Source organism: Lissotriton helveticus, chromosome 10 (genome assembly GCF_964261635.1).
Source record: "Lissotriton helveticus chromosome 10, aLisHel1.1, whole genome shotgun sequence".
Lineage (NCBI taxonomy): Eukaryota > Metazoa > Chordata > Amphibia > Caudata > Salamandridae > Lissotriton > Lissotriton helveticus.
In genome coordinates, this window is record NC_136071.1 from 279,084,594 (window position 1) to 279,104,778 (window position 20,185).

At 43.7% G+C, this 20,185-nt stretch overlaps 1 protein-coding gene across 2 annotated transcripts in view; it reads left to right on the plus strand.

Annotated features, from left to right (window-relative positions):
- Positions 1–20,185, plus strand: part of CCDC13 (coiled-coil domain containing 13) — a 431,895-nt gene that overhangs the window by 333,494 nt on the left and 78,216 nt on the right. For both annotated transcript variants that reach the window (XM_078665306.1, XM_078665307.1), the window contains exon 13: positions 17,592–17,714. In XM_078665306.1, coding sequence (XP_078521432.1) covers positions 17,592–17,714 — 123 coding nt within the window. The remainder of the gene's footprint in view (positions 1–17,591; positions 17,715–20,185) is intronic.

The following is a 20,185-nucleotide window of genomic DNA, read 5'->3' on the forward strand; positions in this document are numbered from 1 at the left end:
TATATATCGCGCACCCGCAATCCACTGCTGATGATGTCACATATTACATCATTCATGACATGGTCAGTGACATCACTGATGACATCACTGATGACATCTCAAATGACATCACTGATGACATCACTGATAACAACATCCAGTGATTTTTTGTTTCTATAAAGTTTAAATATGTCTTACATATTGAAGAATGAGTGGATGTGTAAGTGTCTGGACGAAGGATTTAGTAGGTGCATGACTGACTGTATGAGTGAGTGATTAAATGTGTCTCACTGAGTGCATGGGTTAGTGACTAAACTGTCTTAATTTGTGCATCATTATGTCTGTTGTTCTGTAAACTGCTGCATGTGTTGATCAGTAGCTATATGAGTAACTATATGGGTTATTGATTGATTGCCCAAGTATTTGTATGGGAGACTGAGTGTGTGTGTGGCTAGCTGGGAGGTGTGTGACTCTGTGCAGATCAATCTGTACTTGTATCAATGATTGTATAAGAAGGTAAGTATGTGTTAGTATATGTTTGAAAATGTAAGGTGCTCTATGTTTAACTGTATAGACAAGAAAATGGAAGTGTCATTGATTCTTTACAGGACTGACTAGGTGTGTGAGTAACTCCATGGATGAGTGGCAGACTGTGAGTGTATGTATAGGTGTATGAGTGCATATGATAGTGTTGTAAAGATGAGTGATTGTATGTATGTATGAATGATTGTATGGGTGAATGAGTGAAGGTGTGTGTAGACGTAGCAATCAGTGAGTGCGTATGTAGTAACTAGTATTGGTGTGTCAATGGTTTCAAAAATTATACTCTCTTTTTAACACTGGGTGAAACAGAGGTTATATTAAAATGTGAGGAGATGCATTGTATTGTCACATGAATGATATCATCAGTGATGTGGTCATTGATGTCAAATGAGATGTCATCAGTGATGTCATCAGTGATGTCATTTGAGATGTCATCAGTGATGTCATCAGTGATGTCACTGACCATGTCATGAATGATGTAATATGTGACATCATCAGCAGTGGATTGCGGGTGCGCGATATATAGTTAGTGCAACTAACTATATATGGAATTTCATTGGTTTTATGTCAATAAAATGTCCAGCTAACTATATATGGTCTCTAACCTATGGTTTTTGCAGTGAATTTTCAAGGTTTTGTAAATGCTAATTCCTAACTATATATGGTCTATAACCTATGGTTTTTTCAGTGAATTTTCAAGGTTTTGTAAATGCTAATTCCTAACTATATATGGTCTATAACCTATGGTTTTTTCAGTGAATTTCAATGGTTTTTTAATAGCAAATATCATAAGCTGTCGAATGTCAAGTACGTGGTAAGTAAAAACATTTTCGTGTTTATGCACACTGATCTGCTTTGAATGCTGCCCCCCACCCCTCATTTCTATTAGGAGTACTCTCTCTTTGCAGATAGTGAAGGGTAGTTAACGCAGCCCTTTGCCCCCTTTGTAATCCGTCGTGCCTGCTTCTCTCTCCATTTGATTGATTGTTCTCTTTGGTTCATTCTCTATTTACAAACAAGCACAGAGTCGCAATACTCTGTTTAGTCTTTGCAGATAGCGAAAAATCGTGTAAAAAAACAAAAGGAATCGAACAAAATCAGTAGGCCACTAATGGGATCTCTTTTTGACCTCGCTAAAATAGAAACATTAGGAACAACCTGTTGAAAATAGCAATGCGTATGTACATAAGCGGCGTTCATTTGTGTTCACAGTACCCCTTGTTGATTGTTTCAATCGAGCATTGAATTGTTCGAAGTTGGTTCTCTTAAGGATCTTCTCTGCCTGCAAACGAGGAAGAATAGGAATATTCTCTCTCCCTTTGCAGATAGTGAAGGGTAGGTAACGCAAGCCTTTAACACGTCGTACCTATTTCATTCCTCATTGATTGATTGATTGTCCGAACATTGACTGTTTGGGAATTAGTTCTTTTTGGAGGTATTCCCTGTTTGCAAATAAACGTAGGAAAATCTTTGCAAGTAGTGAAAGGGTACGTAATGCGGACCTTTCTCCCCCGTTGTAATCTATCATGCCTATCTACTCCCCACTGATTGATGCACCTGTTTCACCCGGACCATTTACTAGAGATACGTCATCTGGCCCGACCAGAGAGCACCCCTAGTGAAAAGGACATATGCAATAATAACGAAGTGATCACTGTATCCTGTTAACAGAAACTTTAGCATGAAACAACCTGGAAAGAAAAGAATAGGAAAACGAAAATCAGTAGGCCACTGATGAACATGAACTTTTATTAAACAACGAACAAAGAAACGATAACATAACGTAATGATAAAACCTATTAATGTCCTAGAAACAAGAAAACGTTAAAATATGCCAGTGGTGAGAGACCAGAAAAACAGTAAGAGAAACCAAATCACCCCTCGCTGTCCCACCGCCTGCCACGCCAAAAAAATCGATAGACTAGGGAAAATGCAAGTCAGTAGAACATCCGCCCCCACTCTGGAAACTTCCAAGGTGGGGCAGGGTTGCGGCTACGCCCAGCCGGGAACAGCCCATATAAGGCAGGTCCTGCTGCCACGCCTCGGCCAGGAGATCCTAACGTAGGGTGTAGCCGGAGGAGAGGCCGAGGCCAGCGGGACCCGGCCAGGGGATTGCCTTTACAACGCTGAACAGTTGCAGGGGGGGGGAATGTCTCCTCGACCCTCCCCTCTCTCTCCCAGTCCGGCCGCGGTGGCCCTTGAGAGTTGCAGGTACTCCCGCCACATGCTCTTCCGGTCCGGCCACCAACGGTCGGGGGGCCGAGGACGACGGGACAATTCTTCTTTCATGAATAATGGCTGCGACAACACTGGGGGGGGGATGTCTTGCACATGCCTCCGACCCCCCCCCCCCCCCTCGTCCTCATCGCCTGGTCCGGCCATAACAAATCTCAAGCGAGACGCCGTGGGGTGCACTGGGAGGGAGAGACGGTGCGAACAGGCCTCTCCCGCCTCCCCAGGTGGAGGCTTCCCAGCTGCACCCTCAGCGCTCCAGGCGCCCGGAAAAGGGTTCTTCCACTGTGGCCATGCTGCAACGTCTCGCCCGGCAGGGTGGAGGCCGTCCGCTCATTTGACCCCGTGATCGCCAGTAGCTACCGAACTCTCAAAATGGCGGTCGACCTGGCAAGAGCGGGCCCAGCATAAAGAAATGGCCCGGTCACTGGTTGACTCCACCACCGTAGCCCTCCACGACCTTGAAGATTCTAGAGGAGCCGCGGGAGTCTCCGACCCCCGATGGGGAATGACTGCCATGATCGCCCGTGGAGTGACGAAACTGTATCCGCGGGACGTCGGCGCTCCCATGCTGGCGCCAGCCTCACTTTGAATTACTAGAATCCTGCAGACCTCAGTTCCGGTGAAAGCACAGTGTGACCCGGTAGGAAAAATTGTTGCACCCCCTCCCCTTTTTCACTGATAGTTCAAACCACCGATCCTTTCCTTTGCCCTTTTAACGGAACTTTGGACTGCCTCCCCCTCTTTTACATTTTCTAGAGAAAACAAAACATTAACCACTACATTAGCATAGCAGTTGACACCAGAACTGTTTTCAAATTTAAAACCAACAACATCTTCAACAAAATCCTTTTTGTTTCTGCTGTGACCCTGCTACAGCACAGGCATTGTCCCCAGCAGTAATTCTGCGATGCCGGTAAGAATAGCTGTGGTGCCTACTGGACTCACTCACCCCCGCGGCGCCCCACGCCGTTATTTGCTGGGCGGCAACTTACTAGACATCACTTTCGTGCCATCTAGATTTCAGCGCGTTCTGCTGCCTTGGAACTATTCGCACAACAGACCGCTACTGACAAGAATATTTCATTATTGGTGCTGTCAATTTCAATAAATCTATTGGATAATTCAAAAGAAATTGCCACGGTCTCTTCGTTGTTTAAATGTTTTTACTGTTTTTGTTTTGTTGTATATATTTATATGTTATTAAAGTTTTATATTCCTACTACTTTGTTGGAGTGCTACATATTTTTAATGTGACACATAATTGTAAAAACTTTGATGTACCAAGAGTCATTCCTGGAATCTTCCGCTTCAGGCTCGGTCCCCTCCCCAATCACAATACAGGATGGTTTTCAGATAGTAGGAACACGTGTGGTGTGACGGATCTCATCGGGTGTGGGCCTTGATCTACTATAACTCCTTTGAAGAGGGGTGATTCTTTACAGCTGGGGCCATAAACTACATCTGCAGGGCTAGCTGATAGCCTGGACAATCGGACACAGAGGAAGAGGAGTGTCAGAGGGTGCGGTAGTGAATAGGGCGAAAGGGAGGTGTCGGGCGGGCACAGAGTGTGATTCTCAGGAAAGAGCAGCGCAGATGGGGGGAGGTTTATTGCCCATGCATAAGACAGAGAGCGGGGGTGACCAGTGCCTGGGGAAGATGCTTGCGAGGGTGAGGAGCCATGCTACGAATCGACAGCGTGCAGAGAGTGGGTCTGGTCAAGGCATCTAAAATGGCTGCCGTGCACCACAAAAGTGTGGCATTTCAAAAAAGGCAAGATGGCGCAAACAATGTTTTTCAACACTTCCTCATTTCCTTCGAATCGAACGTTAACAGACGTTGGGGCATATTACCAAAGTTAAGCGATATTTATCGCTAACGATGCTTACCAACGATTTTTTTACCGCTAAGCATCGTCAGAAATTATCGAAGATAAACCTTGCTATTATCAAGGTTTATCGCAAATGCGATAATAAACGGCCGCAATGCATGAATATCGCTAAAAACTCAGCGATATTCATGCATTACCGAGCTAATGCTCTTAGCCATGTTATCCACCTCCCATTGGATAACATGGCTAAGAACTGCTCAGGGCAGGTGTTACTTTTTGGAGATATTCGCGCTTAGCGCGAATATCTCCAAAAGGAGATAGATATCTTGCATGTTGTAATGCAAGTTATTGTGGTATATGGAACTCATACCATAATCTCTCAGGAAAGCAGAAACTGATCCTTTTGGGACCGCCTAAAAAGGCCTAGGGGGTGAGGAGTACTCTACTTTGCCCCCTTTTCACGTTCCGAACTATTTTATTTTACTCTCTTCTGTAATTACACAAAATAGCAGCGATAAGATGCATCGGAGACACACAGTGTGAATTGCTACACGAGCGCTGGTCGCGCTGACACCTAGCTCGGACAACTGCTATTTTTAAAAACTCCCTTTGTCTATTTCTGTTGTTTAGGTTCTTTAACCCTTGTTTTTAATCACCGCTCCACTGGGCTTCTGTCCCCTTACCCGCATTTAATTGAGGAAAACACACCGCCTTTTGGTGGGTCCGGGTTCCGGGGCTGACTCATTTGCGGGCGCCATCTTTGATTGGGGTGAGTGTCTGTGTGCGCGGGCGCCATCTTGGAGCGTCCCGACGCTCGAGTGGATGTGGGAGACGCCTATTTAAGGCGGATTTGATCTTTTCAGGCTTCCTGTGAATTGCTACACGAGCGCTGGTCGCGCTGACACCTAGCTCGGACAACTGCTATTTTTAAAAACTCCCTTTGTCTATTTCTGTTGTTTAGGTTCTTTAACCCTTGTTTTTAATCACCGCTCCACTGGGCTTCTGTCCCCTTACCCGCATTTAATTGAGGAAAACACACCGCCTTTTGGTGGGTCCGGGTTCCGGGGCTGACTCATTTGCGGGCGCCATCTTTGATTGGGGTGAGTGTCTGTGTGCGCGGGCGCCATCTTGGAGCGTCCCGACGCTCGAGTGGATGTGGGAGACGCCTATTTAAGGCGGACTTGATCTTTTCAGGCTTCCTGTGAATTGCTACACGAGCGCTGGTCGCGCTGACACCTAGCTCGGACAACTGCTATTTTTAAAAACTCCCTTTGTCTATTTCTGTTGTTTAGGTTCTTTAACCCTTGTTTTTAATCACCGCTCCACTGGGCTTCTGTCCCCTTACCCGCATTTAATTGAGGAAAACACACCGCCTTTTGGTGGGTCCGGGTTCCGGGGCTGACTCATTTGCGGGCGCCATCTTTGATTGGGGTGAGTGTCTGTGTGCGCGGGCGCCATCTTGGAGCGTCCCGACGCTCGAGTGGATGTGGGAGACGCCTATTTAAGGCGGACTTGATCTTTTCAGGCTTCCTGTGAATTGCTACACGAGCGCTGGTCGCGCTGACACCTAGCTCGGACAACTGCTATTTTTAAAAACTCCCTTTGTCTATTTCTGTTGTTTAGGTTCTTTAACCCTTGTTTTTAATCACCGCTCCACTGGGCTTCTGTCCCCTTACCCGCATTTAATTGAGGAAAACACACCGCCTTTTGGTGGGTCCGGGTTCCGGGGCTGACTCATTTGCGGGCGCCATCTTTGATTGGGGTGAGTGTCTGTGTGCGCGGGCGCCATCTTGGAGCGTCCCGACGCTCGAGTGGATGTGGGAGACGCCTATTTAAAGTCGTCCTTTCCCGCGCAGCGGGATCGCGCAGCGGGACGCCGTCGCGTGGCCGGAGTCGTGCCAGAGTCCTGCCCGTCTGCGCCCGTCAGCGTCCCGGAGGCGTACGAGGCGCCGGGCAGGACTGGGCCATCTCTTCGGTATTCTTACTTCTGTATGTGAGCAATATGCTCCACTACTCAGGATCTGAACTCCGTTCCTGGCAGCATATAAATGGCTCCTGCCGCACGGTGTTTCCTGCCCGCCACAAGAGCAAGCAGTGCTGCCCCGAGTGTGGCTGGCGCCCGCAGAAACATCTGGTCGGTGCGCCGCAGAAGGCAGCGGTCGGCGTAAAACATCTGGGCCTGCTGCTTAATACTAGATCTCTTGGTCGGCATGCTCTGGACATATTCGATCTGTTAGAGTCAGAAAAACCTTTATTTTTGATGCTCACCGAGACGTGGCTCGGCGAGGCGTCCAATCCAGATATCGCCACTGCTATTCCGCCTGAGTATAATATTTTCAGGCAGGATAGGCCAAAGGGGCGTGGAGGTGGAGTTGCACTAATAGTGAACAAAGTGGCCACCTGTACCATCGTCCCCTCGGACGCGATTAAGGATTGCGAATCCCTTGCCTTTGCCATTATCCTCTCTCCACACCAATCGTTGAAGGGTCTTCTAGTTTATCGGCCGCCAGGGCCCACGGGCTCGTTCTTTGAAGAGTTTCAGTTGGTGACCTCCTCCTTGCTACTCACGGCAGAGCATTGTATTGTTGCCGGGGACTTTAATGTCCATATGGACGTGGTAACGGATGCTGACGCGATTAAGATGCTGGACGTCACAGCCCCTCTGGGCCTGGTTCCCTATCATGCTGGACCGACCCATGAGAAGGGACATACCCTAGATCTGACCTTTTCTACGTCTCCCATAGAGATGCTGGCTCCTATTCAGGTGCTTTGGTCTGATCATAGGTTGGTGAAATTTTATTTCCCGGAAGTTAGGAAGCCTTCCGCTGCCCCCCGGCAGACTTCCGTGGGATTCAGGGCACTTCAGCGGGTCACTCCGGAATTGCTGGCTCAGTCCTGTGTGGACCATCCCTGTGCGCTAACGGGGGTCTTAGAGGAGGATGTGGAGCGAGTGCAGGTCTGGCTTTCAGAGAGACTTAATGACCTGGCGCCTCTTAAACCCCTCCGCAAACCTGAAAAAGGGGCATCTGCCCCTTGGTTTACGGCAGCATTGGCGGCCTCTCGTCGGCTATGCAAGGTAGCAGAAAGAGCATGGCGCGTGAAATACGACGCAACGGCGAAACTCGCCTACAGGTCTTTGGTTAAAGCCTATCACCGGAACATCCTCTCGGAGAAGAAGGCCTACTTCGCGAGAAAAATTGAAGCTGCCTCCAATTCCTGTAAGGAGCTTTTCGCCGTTGTGCGGGAGTTTACAACCTCACGCGAGGCACCAACTCAGGCCCCCCCTCCTGCGCCGTGGGTCAGGGCGATGGCGGACTTTTTCACATCTAAGATCCAACGGATCCAGGACTCCTTCCCTGTGCTGGAGCCTGAGATGCCCGATCGGGTGGAGAATACCGCTGTTACCCTGCCTAACGCCGGTGTGGCCCTGGCAGCCTTCCCGCCTCTCTCGATGGCCGCGTCATTTGACCTGATGGCTGGGCTTAAATCTGGCTCCCCTCGGGATGCCTGCCCCGCTAAATTTCTGGCTAAAATGGCAGCTGTCATTAATCCACTTGTGAACCCCCTGTTGAACTGCTCTCTTGTACAGGGCGTGGTTCCCCAGGCCTGGAAGCAGGCAATGATTATTCCCCTGCTTAAAAAGCCTGGTTTGGATGCGGAGGTGTTGGCGAATTATAGACCTATCTCGCTCCTACCGGCCTTCGCGAAGGTCATTGAAAAGCACGTGCATAAGGTGCTTACCGAGTATTTGGAGTCCCACGATCTACTGCACCCTACCCAGTCAGGTTTCCGCGCCAATCTTAGCACCGAAACAGCTCTCCTGGAAGTCTCGGAGGCGATAAAGGAGGTGCTGGATTCGGGTGGAAGAGTGATGCTGGTGATGTTAGATCTGTCGGCGGCCTTTGACACCGTCCCCCATGAGCGTCTTCTTGGAAGACTCGCAGAGATTGGTCTCCGGGGGACGGTGCTCCAGTGGTTTCGATCTTTTCTGGCTGGCCGTCGCCAAACGGTCTGGGCTTCTGCTTGCTCCGCCGAGATGTCGCCATTGGGTGTCGGAGTTCCTCAGGGCTCAGTACTGAGCCCTACTCTTTTTAACATCTTCATGACCCCTCTGGCGGCACTGGCGGAGTCTTTCGGGGCTCAGATCGTTTCCTACGCCGATGACACCCAGCTCCTCTTCACCTGTGAGAGGGGGGCGGACTTTGATGGAGGTAGGATCCAGGGTTGCCTTGAGGCTGTGTTTCAGTGGTTCCAACATCACAGCCTCAAGTGCAACTCGGATAAATCCGAGGTCCTCTTTTTTGGATGCAGCTCAGATCCGGACTGGAAAGTGTGGTGGCCTGAGAACATGTTTCCACCAGCAAGTTCGTCCCAGGTGGCAAAAAACCTTGGGATCAAGATCGACAATGGCCTCTCACTACGCTCACAGGTAATCGGGCTCACTGGCACCTGCTTTGGACTGCTCCGGATGTTACGCAAGTTCCTTCCCCTGTTATCGGAGGAACACAGGAAGATCACAGTTCAGGCGTTTATAGGTTCGAGAATTGACTATTCCAACGTCCTATATCTCGGCCTGCCAGAATACCTGCTCCAACGGTTACAGGTTGTCCAGAACTCGGCAGCACGTGCCATTTATGGACTTTCTCGCCGTGCTAGAGCCTCGGGTCTCCTGGAGGCTCTGCACTGGCTTCCTGTCCGGAAGCGGATAATTTTTAAGACCCTTACTCTGGCATACAAAGCCATGCATTCCTCCGGAGCAAAATACCTTCAGAAAAGGCTATCATTCTATTACCCTGCCAGGCCGCTCAGGTCAGGAGCCTTGTCTCTTGCTACGGTTCCTCGTGTCAAGAGAGCCCGCATCGGAGGCCGTTCTTTTAAACTATTAGCGCCCCAGCTGTGGAATAAACTGCCTGTGTCCCTGCGCAGTTCCCCTAACCTGTTAACATTTAGGAAGGGGCTCAAAACTTGGCTTTTTTCCTCTTAGTTCCTGGCCCTATTAGGGTTCTGTCTCTCTGTTTTTATTTTCTTGTTGTGTTATGAGATTGTGTGCAATTCAAAGCGTCGGGACACTCTTCTGAGTAGCCGTACGCTATATAAAACCCCGGGATAACATAACATAACATAACATAACAGTGAGAGAAAGGAGGCCGGAGATGAAGAAGAGATGTCAAATACACATTGGAGATAATATAGTGGCAGAAGGGAAGTAAATATGAGTAAACTTACCATGTAACATAAAAATGTTGCACTCTATACTATAAGTCTCATTTTATACTACAATCACTTCGCTACAACCTCATAAATTAAAAATAAAAATGAATAATGTCTCAAACAATTTTTGATTTCTAAATATAAATTTATTCTTCAGAATTTTCTAAATTTGAAAGAACTAGTAACATGTCCTCATCAGCAATGTCCTCATGAAAAGTCTGCAATGATGATTCTTGTAACTCTATGGTCTCCAAACATTCGATAAATTCGCCATCAAGAGATTGATCAAAAAAATCATTCAAGTCATCTCCTCCTTGTGACAATATTTCATTATTGGTGCTGTCAATTTCAATCAATGTAGTGGAATCATTCAAGTCATCTCCTCGTGACAATATTTCATTATTGGTGCTCTCAATTTCAATCAATGTAGTGGAATCATTCAAGTCATCTCCTCCTTGTGACAATATTTCATTATTGGTGCTGTCCATTTCAATCAATCTAATGGAATCATACAAGTCATCTCCTCCTTGTGACAATATTTCATTATTGGTGCTCTCAATTTCAATCAATGTAGTGGAATCATTCAAGTCATCTCCTTGTGCCAATATTTCATTATTGGTGCTGTCCATTTCAATCAATCTAATGGAATCATACAAGTCATCTCCTCCTTGTGACAATATTTCATTATTGGTGCTCTCAATTTCAATCAATGTAGTGGACAATTCAAAAGAAATTGCCACGGTCTCTTCATTGTGAGCCATTTTATTTTGAAATTGCTTGCTGTAAATTGCAGAAAAAAATAATCACTTTCATTTATCGTTTTTAGTAATACATAATATAAAACTAACTTTATCAAGTATTTAGTATAACAGAAGGACTGCAAATAAATAACAGAAAACATTTTTCAAATTATCTTCAAGTGTACAACATAGTTCCCCTTACAAATTAACAACTCACCTTTTTAAAAGTAGGAGAAGTGTTAGTACTGTGTAAATCAAACACCAGAAATTCACCACCAAAAATTCCTCACAAATGTACCTCAGACAGTAGTATCACAAAATGGCTGTGGTTTCCTCTCATTTGAAATATATACATAACCAATTAACTTTCATCACACACAAATACAAAACCAAACTAACATTTTAATTGGTTCTAAATTTCAACACTTTCAAATGTGTTTTCCCCATGCAATTTTCCATAGGACATTTACATACGTCTACAGCCTGAATGGCTGAACGGAATTACACCAAACTTGGCAAAATGGTACATCAAACCTAAGAGGTCAGGAAGGATCTACTATGCCCCCTTATGGTCATTTCCCCCTTCGCTTTGGCCTCCTCTTGTCTCTCAATCCTACCGAGAGACAAGATGGCGGCCGCTACGGACTGTTTGGAATGTTGACAGACGCCGGAGAACCAATCAGCTTCGCAAAGCTCCGTAACGCGAAAAGTACGCGAAGCGGAGCGCTGTTACAGATATATATCTTTTTTTGAACGTTAATTTCTCAAAATCCACTGGAGCACATATATTGAGACCTAGCAAAGGCACATCGGGCTACCAGTCCCTAATATTTTGCCAAGTTTCGTGCAAATCCATTCAGCCGTTCGATTATTATTATTATTTTTTTTTTTTGCCCCGCGGGGCCCTTTTAAAACCTCCACATCAAACGTAGGGGGTCAGCGAGGATCTACTATTCCCCCTTATGGTCATTTGCCCCTTCGCTTTGGCCTCCTCTTGTCTCTCGATCCTACCGAGAGACAAGATGGCGGCCGCTACGGACTGTTTGGAATGTTGACAGACGCCGGAGAACCAATCAGCTTCGCAAAGCTCCGTAACGCGAAAAGTACGCGAAGCGGAGCGCTGTTACAGATATATATCTTTTTTTGAACGTTAATTTCTCAAAATCCACTGGAGCACATATATTGAGACCTAGCAAAGGCACATCGGGCTACCAGTCCCTAATATTTTGCCAAGTTTCGTGCAAATCCATTCAGCCGTTCGATTATTATTATTATTTTTTTTTTTGCCCCGCGGGGCCCTTTTAAAACCTCCACATCAAACGTAGGGGGTCAGCGAGGATCTACTATTCCCCCTTATGGTCATTTGCCCCTTTGCTTTGGCCTCCTCTTGTCTCTCGATCCTACCGAGAGACAAGATGGCGGCCGCTACGGACTGTTTGGAATGTTGACAGACGCCGGAGAACCAATCAGCTTCGCTTCACAAAGCTCCGTTGCGCGAAAAGTACGCGTCCTGGAGCGCTGCCCGGTCCGCTGTTACAGATATATATCTTTTTTTAAACGTTAATTTCTCAAAATCCACTGTAGCACATATATTGAGACCTACAAAAGGCACATCGGGCTACCAGTCCCTACAATTTTGCCAAGTTTCGTGCAAATCCATTCAGCCGTTCGGGCTAAAAGTGAGGCCAACCGCCCTATGGAAAACTCAATGTTAAAAACACGTTTTGGGACCCCCCTTTTTTCTCAGCCCCCCCTTGACGAACCCCCCCCAAATTTTCAAGGGCTGCTCAGAAACAAAATGTGCCATTTTCCTGAAAATTTCAGCCAATTCCGTCCACAAACGCCAAAGTTATTAGACATAGAATTTTCAAAAATCCCATAGAGAAAAAATCCTAACTATATATACCTACTGGCGACCGCCAGTAGGTAATATATATATATATATATATATATATATATATATATATATATATATATATCCAGCAAGTTTTGACCCTCGTGGACACCGGCACACTCCTGGCAGTGCGGTGCGTTTTTTCTGACAGGGTCCAGTCGGTAAATATGCAGCAGAATCCAACAAGGAAAATAAAAACGCACTCGCTCGTGTTCCTTTTCCAAAGATTTACAGCGGCTTTATTTCGGCCAAAACCCAAATTGGCCGAAATAAAGCCGCTGTAAATCTTTGAAAAAGGAACACGAGTGAGTGCGTTTTTATTTTCCTTGTTGGATTCTGCTGCATATATATATATATATATATATATATATATATATATATATATAGTTGTATATTGTAAAACTTTCTTTACCTATAGAAACTTACCCTCACAATATTTATTTCCTTGATATTCTTGACGCGATGTTTGGTCACGATATTCTGTCTAAATACCTAGCACACACTCACTGATGCACATATATTTATACATACACATACACCAAATATTAAAAGCAAAAACTAACTGGTTGCAGCGGTGATCTCAGTTTGTAAACCTCTGGGTTTCTTAGAGGTTTGGGTCAGCAAATGGGAGGAGGCGGCAGTCCCTTACTCGTCCCAGAGTAGGATGGAGTCAGTGAGACTGCCGACTCCACCCCACTCTGTGATGAAGCACCCAAGTCAATGGCTGTCAGTAATGCTCATGAGGTGAAGGACCGGACAGCGCTTTTCAGGGCTGAGGAGGTCACACCCACAGGGCTGAGACATCTTCAGCTCGGCAAAGTTCAGCTTAGGCAGCCAGGTGTCTGCGCATGTAGCGCATGTGTAGCACCTGGCTTCCTGACCTGAGCATAAAGAGTGCCTGTCAGGCTGACCTTTGCTCAGTCTGACAGACACTATTCTTGTCTGCCGAAAGGAGGGGATGCAGGGGCCCTCTGCCTTTACGGACACATCGCTGCTGCCTTTAATTAAGGTGACTCTACAGTGGGGGAATAACACATTGAAAATACGGTCCTTGACAAAAGGCATAACCACTGCTTAAAGAGGAGGTTGGGCACATAGCAGACGACGACACCTGGATTGTGTACCAAAAATTACATCATTGTGTTGAGGAACCACAAAGGAGTGAGGCCAGGCCTTTATGACCTATTAATACTACATGCCTCCTCCCCTATTGAATGATGCAAAGATGTATTGGTAGAGCTTTCTGGGCAAACACTACTCCTTAGACGTCTGGGTGGAGTAGATAGAAGGGCATGATAAACAATTGAGAGACTCCAGACTCAAGTTTCTACATTTTAAATATTTTCCATGATTGACATTGGTCGCCAATAAAACTACACAGAGCAAAACTATTTCCACACACCGAGTGCTTGATATGCAAACAAGTGGGATGTGATAATATACACATTATATGGCACTGTCCCAGAATACAACTGTACTGGTGGAATATATGGTAGCATTTGAGCAGCACACTAGACTATTGAATACGGCAATCAGCAGATCTGGCCATCCTTCATAACATGTCGGAAGTGGTGGGATTAAACAAACATAGCAGTTGATGGCTAGCCACCACCCATCTGTGCCTACACTAAAAGTATGGATGGAATAAATGTGTTGAAGAACATCATCTGAAAAGATAAATTACCGAATTAAAGAATATACGGCTATCTGGACCAAAAATTAGAGAGAGAAAAGGTAGACTGTGATAATTATTAAACTCACTACTACTATAAGGGATAAGGATTACAGAGGGGTGATGAGACATGTTATAGACACTGTGTGTAATGGAACTAAACTAAAGTGATGTCCTTTGACTGAGAGTTAATTGTACATGTGCAATTGCAGCTTCAATGCTTTAACTGAAGTAACTGACAACAATGGGTTAAGCGAGGGTGGGAAGCTAACAAGGTGCGATACTTTATACACCAGGCAATGTTGGAACCTATTGGGACCCTTAAAATTAGTTTATTTTCAGTCTCCTTCCTCCTACTCTTATCTATATACTAATACAGTTACGTGTTGCAATCCAAACCCCATGACCAGATTAGGGTACCAGATGACCAAAATGTAAAGTTTCAGTTACAGCTAGTAAGTCAACTAGATTGTTTGTTAATTCTTTGTTGAGGGGAAGTTGTGTACTGTTTTTTATTGTCTCAACCATTCCTTCTGCTGTTTTTCTTTCCTTTTCTTATTATTCCTCTTCTTTCCTCTACCTATTATTAACTTCTTAATATGAAAACATAGCAGTATTATAATGTTGAAAACCTACTTCATGCTTAAAATAAACATTCCTATAGAAAATATAGTGATAAAAAATTGTTGCGAAAAAATGAAATTATTGGCAAACCATATTACTCAGAGAAATGTGACTCTCTCTCATCTTATGTCTGAGAGCAGTTATCTTTGTACATTTCCTAAATGATCGGCACCAAGGAAGCCATGCTAGATATTTTGTCTGGTCTGCCATAACAGGAACTAGGAATGCCAGTTGATGGTCTTATTCAAATTTTCTGACTGTAGCAGACTGGAGTTATCACAGGAAAGGCAGCAGAAGCCCACTTTGCATTTGTGAGCAATTGGGTTCATTAGAGCAATATATGAAGTGTGAGGGATAGATGTCATTTGACGTACCAAATGCCTGTATCTCAGCCCGTCAGACCATGACACTTCTACCTGCAGACATAGTTGAAAGATTTAGACCAGAGTAATCAGAACATGTTAGTTAAGTGCTTTTGAAACGTACTTGGGTAGTGTAGCCTTTACCTATCTGCTGACTCCAGAGCTGTTGGAGCTAATACTCCTTGAGGCATAGAAGATGTGTACCCCCTGGAAGGTTTCTAGGTAGGCACCTGCATTGCCTCTGCCAAACCAGGTGTTGCATCCACATTTCTTGGACAGGGCATTGAGGAGTTCTACACCTATCCCCTTCTCTAACCTTAGTCACAAAATATATTTCTTTTAACAAGGGATGTTTTCAAATTAGCATACAGAGGCCTTCATCAGAAATACACTGCCACTGATAAATTTAACACAAAAGACCATTTAAAAGTGTCTAATAGAAGAGTACATCAAAGATGATGACCATGATTATATTGATCAGCACCTTGATGGTCAGAATGTGAAAGACCCACTTAACATCAGAATACTGTTCTGATGATGATGCTTGGAGAGATTTTGAAGGAGTACCTGGAGATTTCGACTTCTTAAAGCTTTCTATCTAGATTTGTTTTTGGTCACCTAGCTTTTATACACATTGTTGAATATTGTGACAGTTTCATGCAGGCAGTATTTATGGAAATATCAGGGAACTTATCAGTAAAAACAAGCACACCAGACCATAAAACAAGTCTACAAACCTCCAAAAACAGGCACCACATTGTATTGGCAGTATGCAGAGATATGTGAGACATGAAAACACAAGGAGTGGGGATTGGAGAACAACAGCATAGGCTGTTGGACGTCCTTAGTCAGGCCATTCCTAATAAAGGGAGTGGCTGTAGTCCAGTCAGTGATGCTCAAGATGGCAGAGGACAGGTATGGTCACAAACTTACTTACCTAGTAACAGTAGATTTTCATACAGGGTGTTCTCACCAGATTACTTCATGATCTCTTATCCCTGTGTCCCAACAGAGTGGGTAGCACAGTTTAACTGAAAAATGAACTGAAACGGTTCCTCTAGTGCAAAGCATTCTCTCGGCATGGAAGGCCAACTGCCTTCAATCATTCAGTCGGCCGTATGCCTAAGGACTTCTGCTTGGCATGCTATCTTTATTTTTTAGTGGATGTATGCAAACAAACACAACAAGAGAGTATGCTATAAAAGGTTGCCTCTTAATTCATCCTAGTGATTAATCATTTTTCTAAGCTCATGATAGCACTGCAAAGAGTGAGTACATTTTCTTTTCTTTCAAGGTTAGACATCTTTTATGTACAGCATTGGACCATCCATTCATACACATGCTCTGAATTGGTTCACTGATAGAATATCAATGTTAAAAATATCGATGTTCAAAATATCGGAAAAAATATAGACTACAAAAATATCGACTCCCATACCCACAAGTGCAACAGTAGGCTAAGTGTTGGATATCGGAGAGGTAAAAATTACTATTCCAACTCCAGTGAGCGCAACAGTATGGAAAGTGTTGGATAGCGAAGGGCTAATATTTACTATTCCCACTCCAGTGAGAGCAACAGTAGGGAAAGTGTTGGATAGCGGAGGGGTAAAAATAACTATTCCCACTCCAGAGAGTACAACAGTAGGGAATGTGTTGGATAGCAGAGAGGTAAAAATTACTATTCCAACTCCAGTGAGTGCAACAGTAGGGAAAGTGCAGGATAGCGGAGAGATAAAAAAGACTATTCTCACTCCAGTGAGTGCAACAGTAGGGAAAGTGTTGGATAGCGGAGAAAAAAAATACTATTCACATTCATACACTCAGAAAAATATATATATATATGTATATATATATATATTAAAAAAATTAATAATCAGAATTAAAAATATATATATATTAAACATATATAAAGAACACATATTATAATACTAATTACATATAACAAAAACCTACAATTATTATATAAAATAAAATAATAAATGTAACACAAATATTATAATACAAACAATTCTTATACAAAAAACATACATCACATACATATTAAATATATACTAAAATACATAACAATAATACAAACCAATATTTTTAACAACTATATTTTTGCAAACGATATTTAACACTTCGATATTTTTAAAATCAATTTTACTTACTTTAAGTCGATATTCTTGATCACAATATTCTTGCTGTCGATATTTCTGACCCAAGTTATTAATGACTCGATATTTGTGCAACTCAATATTTTGTACTTGATATTCTGTCTCTGTAACCACTGAATTAGCCGGTGTACCTTTTCAAAAATACGATGTAGACCAACTGTCTATATCATATTTCACCATCCTCCTCCAGGCTTACTAGTAGGCTCTCTCACGAGGAACAGTTCAAGTGAATTTAAAGACAGTAATGCAAAATAATTAATTTTGTGCTTTGTAACAATTTTTGTAACAAGCTTCTCCGACTTGTACGGTTTCAGTCTCCGTAAAATGGATCTCTACCATTGTATTAGGTTTGGTGATGGATCAGAAATGAGTTCACTGCATATTCAGATTACAGAATACCGGGCACTTTGCCAGGCTGCTGAGGTGGAGAGAGACAGGCTCATGGAACTTGTCACTGTGCTTCAAAAAAGGTAAGTGATCCAAATTGTTTTTTTTCTTCTTTTTTTGCATACTTACCAAGTACATCTCAACAGACTACTTGCTCCTGGAGGGTCTGTAATGAAAAATCTTGGCAAGTTAATAATTTATTAGTTAGAGGGCTGTCGGAAAAAAATGAAGCATAGATTAAATACATCTGATAAATGTAAGTTGGAAATGGGGCCTTGCAGAAAATGAGAATGTTGTTTTCTCTTACATAAATATATTTACTTTACCCTGAGTTTTGACAGATTCCCCATTTAGAAGTTCACAGTATAATACTTGTGTCCCCAAAAATTTGAAAAAGTTACATTTGTGGTTTGAATAACAACCAGCCACGGAAGTGTAACCTCCCTCATCAATGTCATTTAACAGAGTCTCGTATTATTTCTGTTTTACATTCCGATGGCCAACCTGTTGGCATTGTTGTGTTTTTCCACAGCCTTGATTCTAAGAGGGCCTTCATTTTGTACATTGATCAGACTATACACCATGGATTAGGCGATCAGTTTTTTGTGAGCTTCTTTGGAGTACTAAAAAGAACTATATTCGGATGGATTGTGTTATGCATCAACATCTGCTATGGGCTTGCCAAGAAACAGCCCCAGAAAGCTTGCATACTGATTTCACTAGAGCAAAGGCTGTTACAACTGTGCTGACTTGCAGTATCCCAGTCTTGGTTCATGAAGCACTATTGCCTGGACAGTCAGGTCTAGCGGGATAGGCATTTCATCCAATGTGTCCTGCAGAATTTCCTTGTCTGAATCATTCCACAGATCCATCACAAGTGGGATGTACTACTTTGATATCTATTCATAACAGCAAGTTAATTACCATCAGTAATGCCTTTTCTGGTAGAAACTTGATCTAACCTTTGGGTTGTCAGCAACCCATCCACCTCTCCGTTCAGTGGAATGGACTCATACAGTCCACTAATAAAAGATCACAAACTAGAGAACTGCACACCAGCAAATTCTGATTTCTGATGTCTCCGTGCCCTTGGCTGATGGCACAGAGAGAGATTAAAAAGAAAAGGTAAGTCAGTCAGTAACACTTTATTTCAGCAGGTTACAACCATAAAAGTACATAATACAATGTAATATTAATATACCAACTTCATCACAAAAGTAACCGATAAGGAATTTACAAAGTTAGAAAGAATTAAAAAGAGCATGGGAAGAACACTAGAACATTTTAAAATTTCAATTATCAAGTACTTTCCCCACTCCATAACAATGGAACAGCAACGAACACCCGGGCAAAAATGGGGCATAGAAACATACATTAGGATTACACTTTCGGGCATCATTAGCAACATTTTAATCAACAGTTTCTTTTAAGATACCCTATGTTAAAAAAATAAAGAAATAAATTACACTAAGAGACCTGAGAAGAATCGAAAGGACGTTTCTAAATCCGAATGATTGAACTTGTCAAAGTTAAGGAGCGTCACACTTCTCCACTCAGCCACAAGGTGCCTACGTTTACACCACATTGCTAATTAGAACTTGTCGATTGTGACAATAAAAACTGGGCAGGTATCATATTTAAAAATCCTATAGGCCACGTTATGGCTTCTTATACCCAGATTTCTACTAAGTTGGAGGATCCATTTGGCCCTAGCCATCCTATATGCAGGACAGAAAAAGACCACATGGATCTCAGTTTCTTCTATGATTTTGCAGCCGGGGCATAACAACTTTGTTTCCTCCTCCCACCTGTTTGTAAACACATAGAGCGGAAGTGTCCCGTGCCTAAATTGGAGAAATAGTTTCTTGGCTGCTAAGGGCTGAATAATGTCAAAACCAGGCGCCAAGCTGTAGCACTGTTTAACATCCAGGAACCTGGAGTTAGACAGGAGGAGTCTGTAGACTGGATTAGGCGCTCCATTCTATATCCGGTCCAGGCCAAAGTTAAGGATTGTTTGGAAGTAGCTAGGATGTCTGTGCACATAGGTGGTACAGATATAGTGGCCCTTATGTCACTTCTGGGGCGAGATGGATCCGACACGGAGCCGCTCGATGCCACCTACCAGTGCGCAAGTGAATTGCTATTGCAAAATCTTCAGCGTGCAAGGGAATTGCTATTGAAAATCTCTGTATCCAGTCTTGTGCCTGTGGGTATTCCTAGGGTGTGGAATCTGCTATTAGCTTGAGTTTCTATCAGAAATACCATTATTGAAGGTAAGTAACCTGTTTGTTTATATACTGCAGCCTAGACCAGAGAATGTATAAGAAATGTATAAGAGCATTTCACATGTGACTAATAATTATCATCATGTTAGGGAAGGAATAGACAAGAGGTGGAGTAAAGAAGTATGAGTTCCAACAATGTTTGCCAGATGTTATTATTCTTCAACTGTATTAACTGTCTATGAGATAATACTAATTAGTGGAGCAGACTAAAAATGAACAGTCTTCAACTGAATTGTTCACTGAAATCAAAAGAGTTTTGCTGTTCGGTG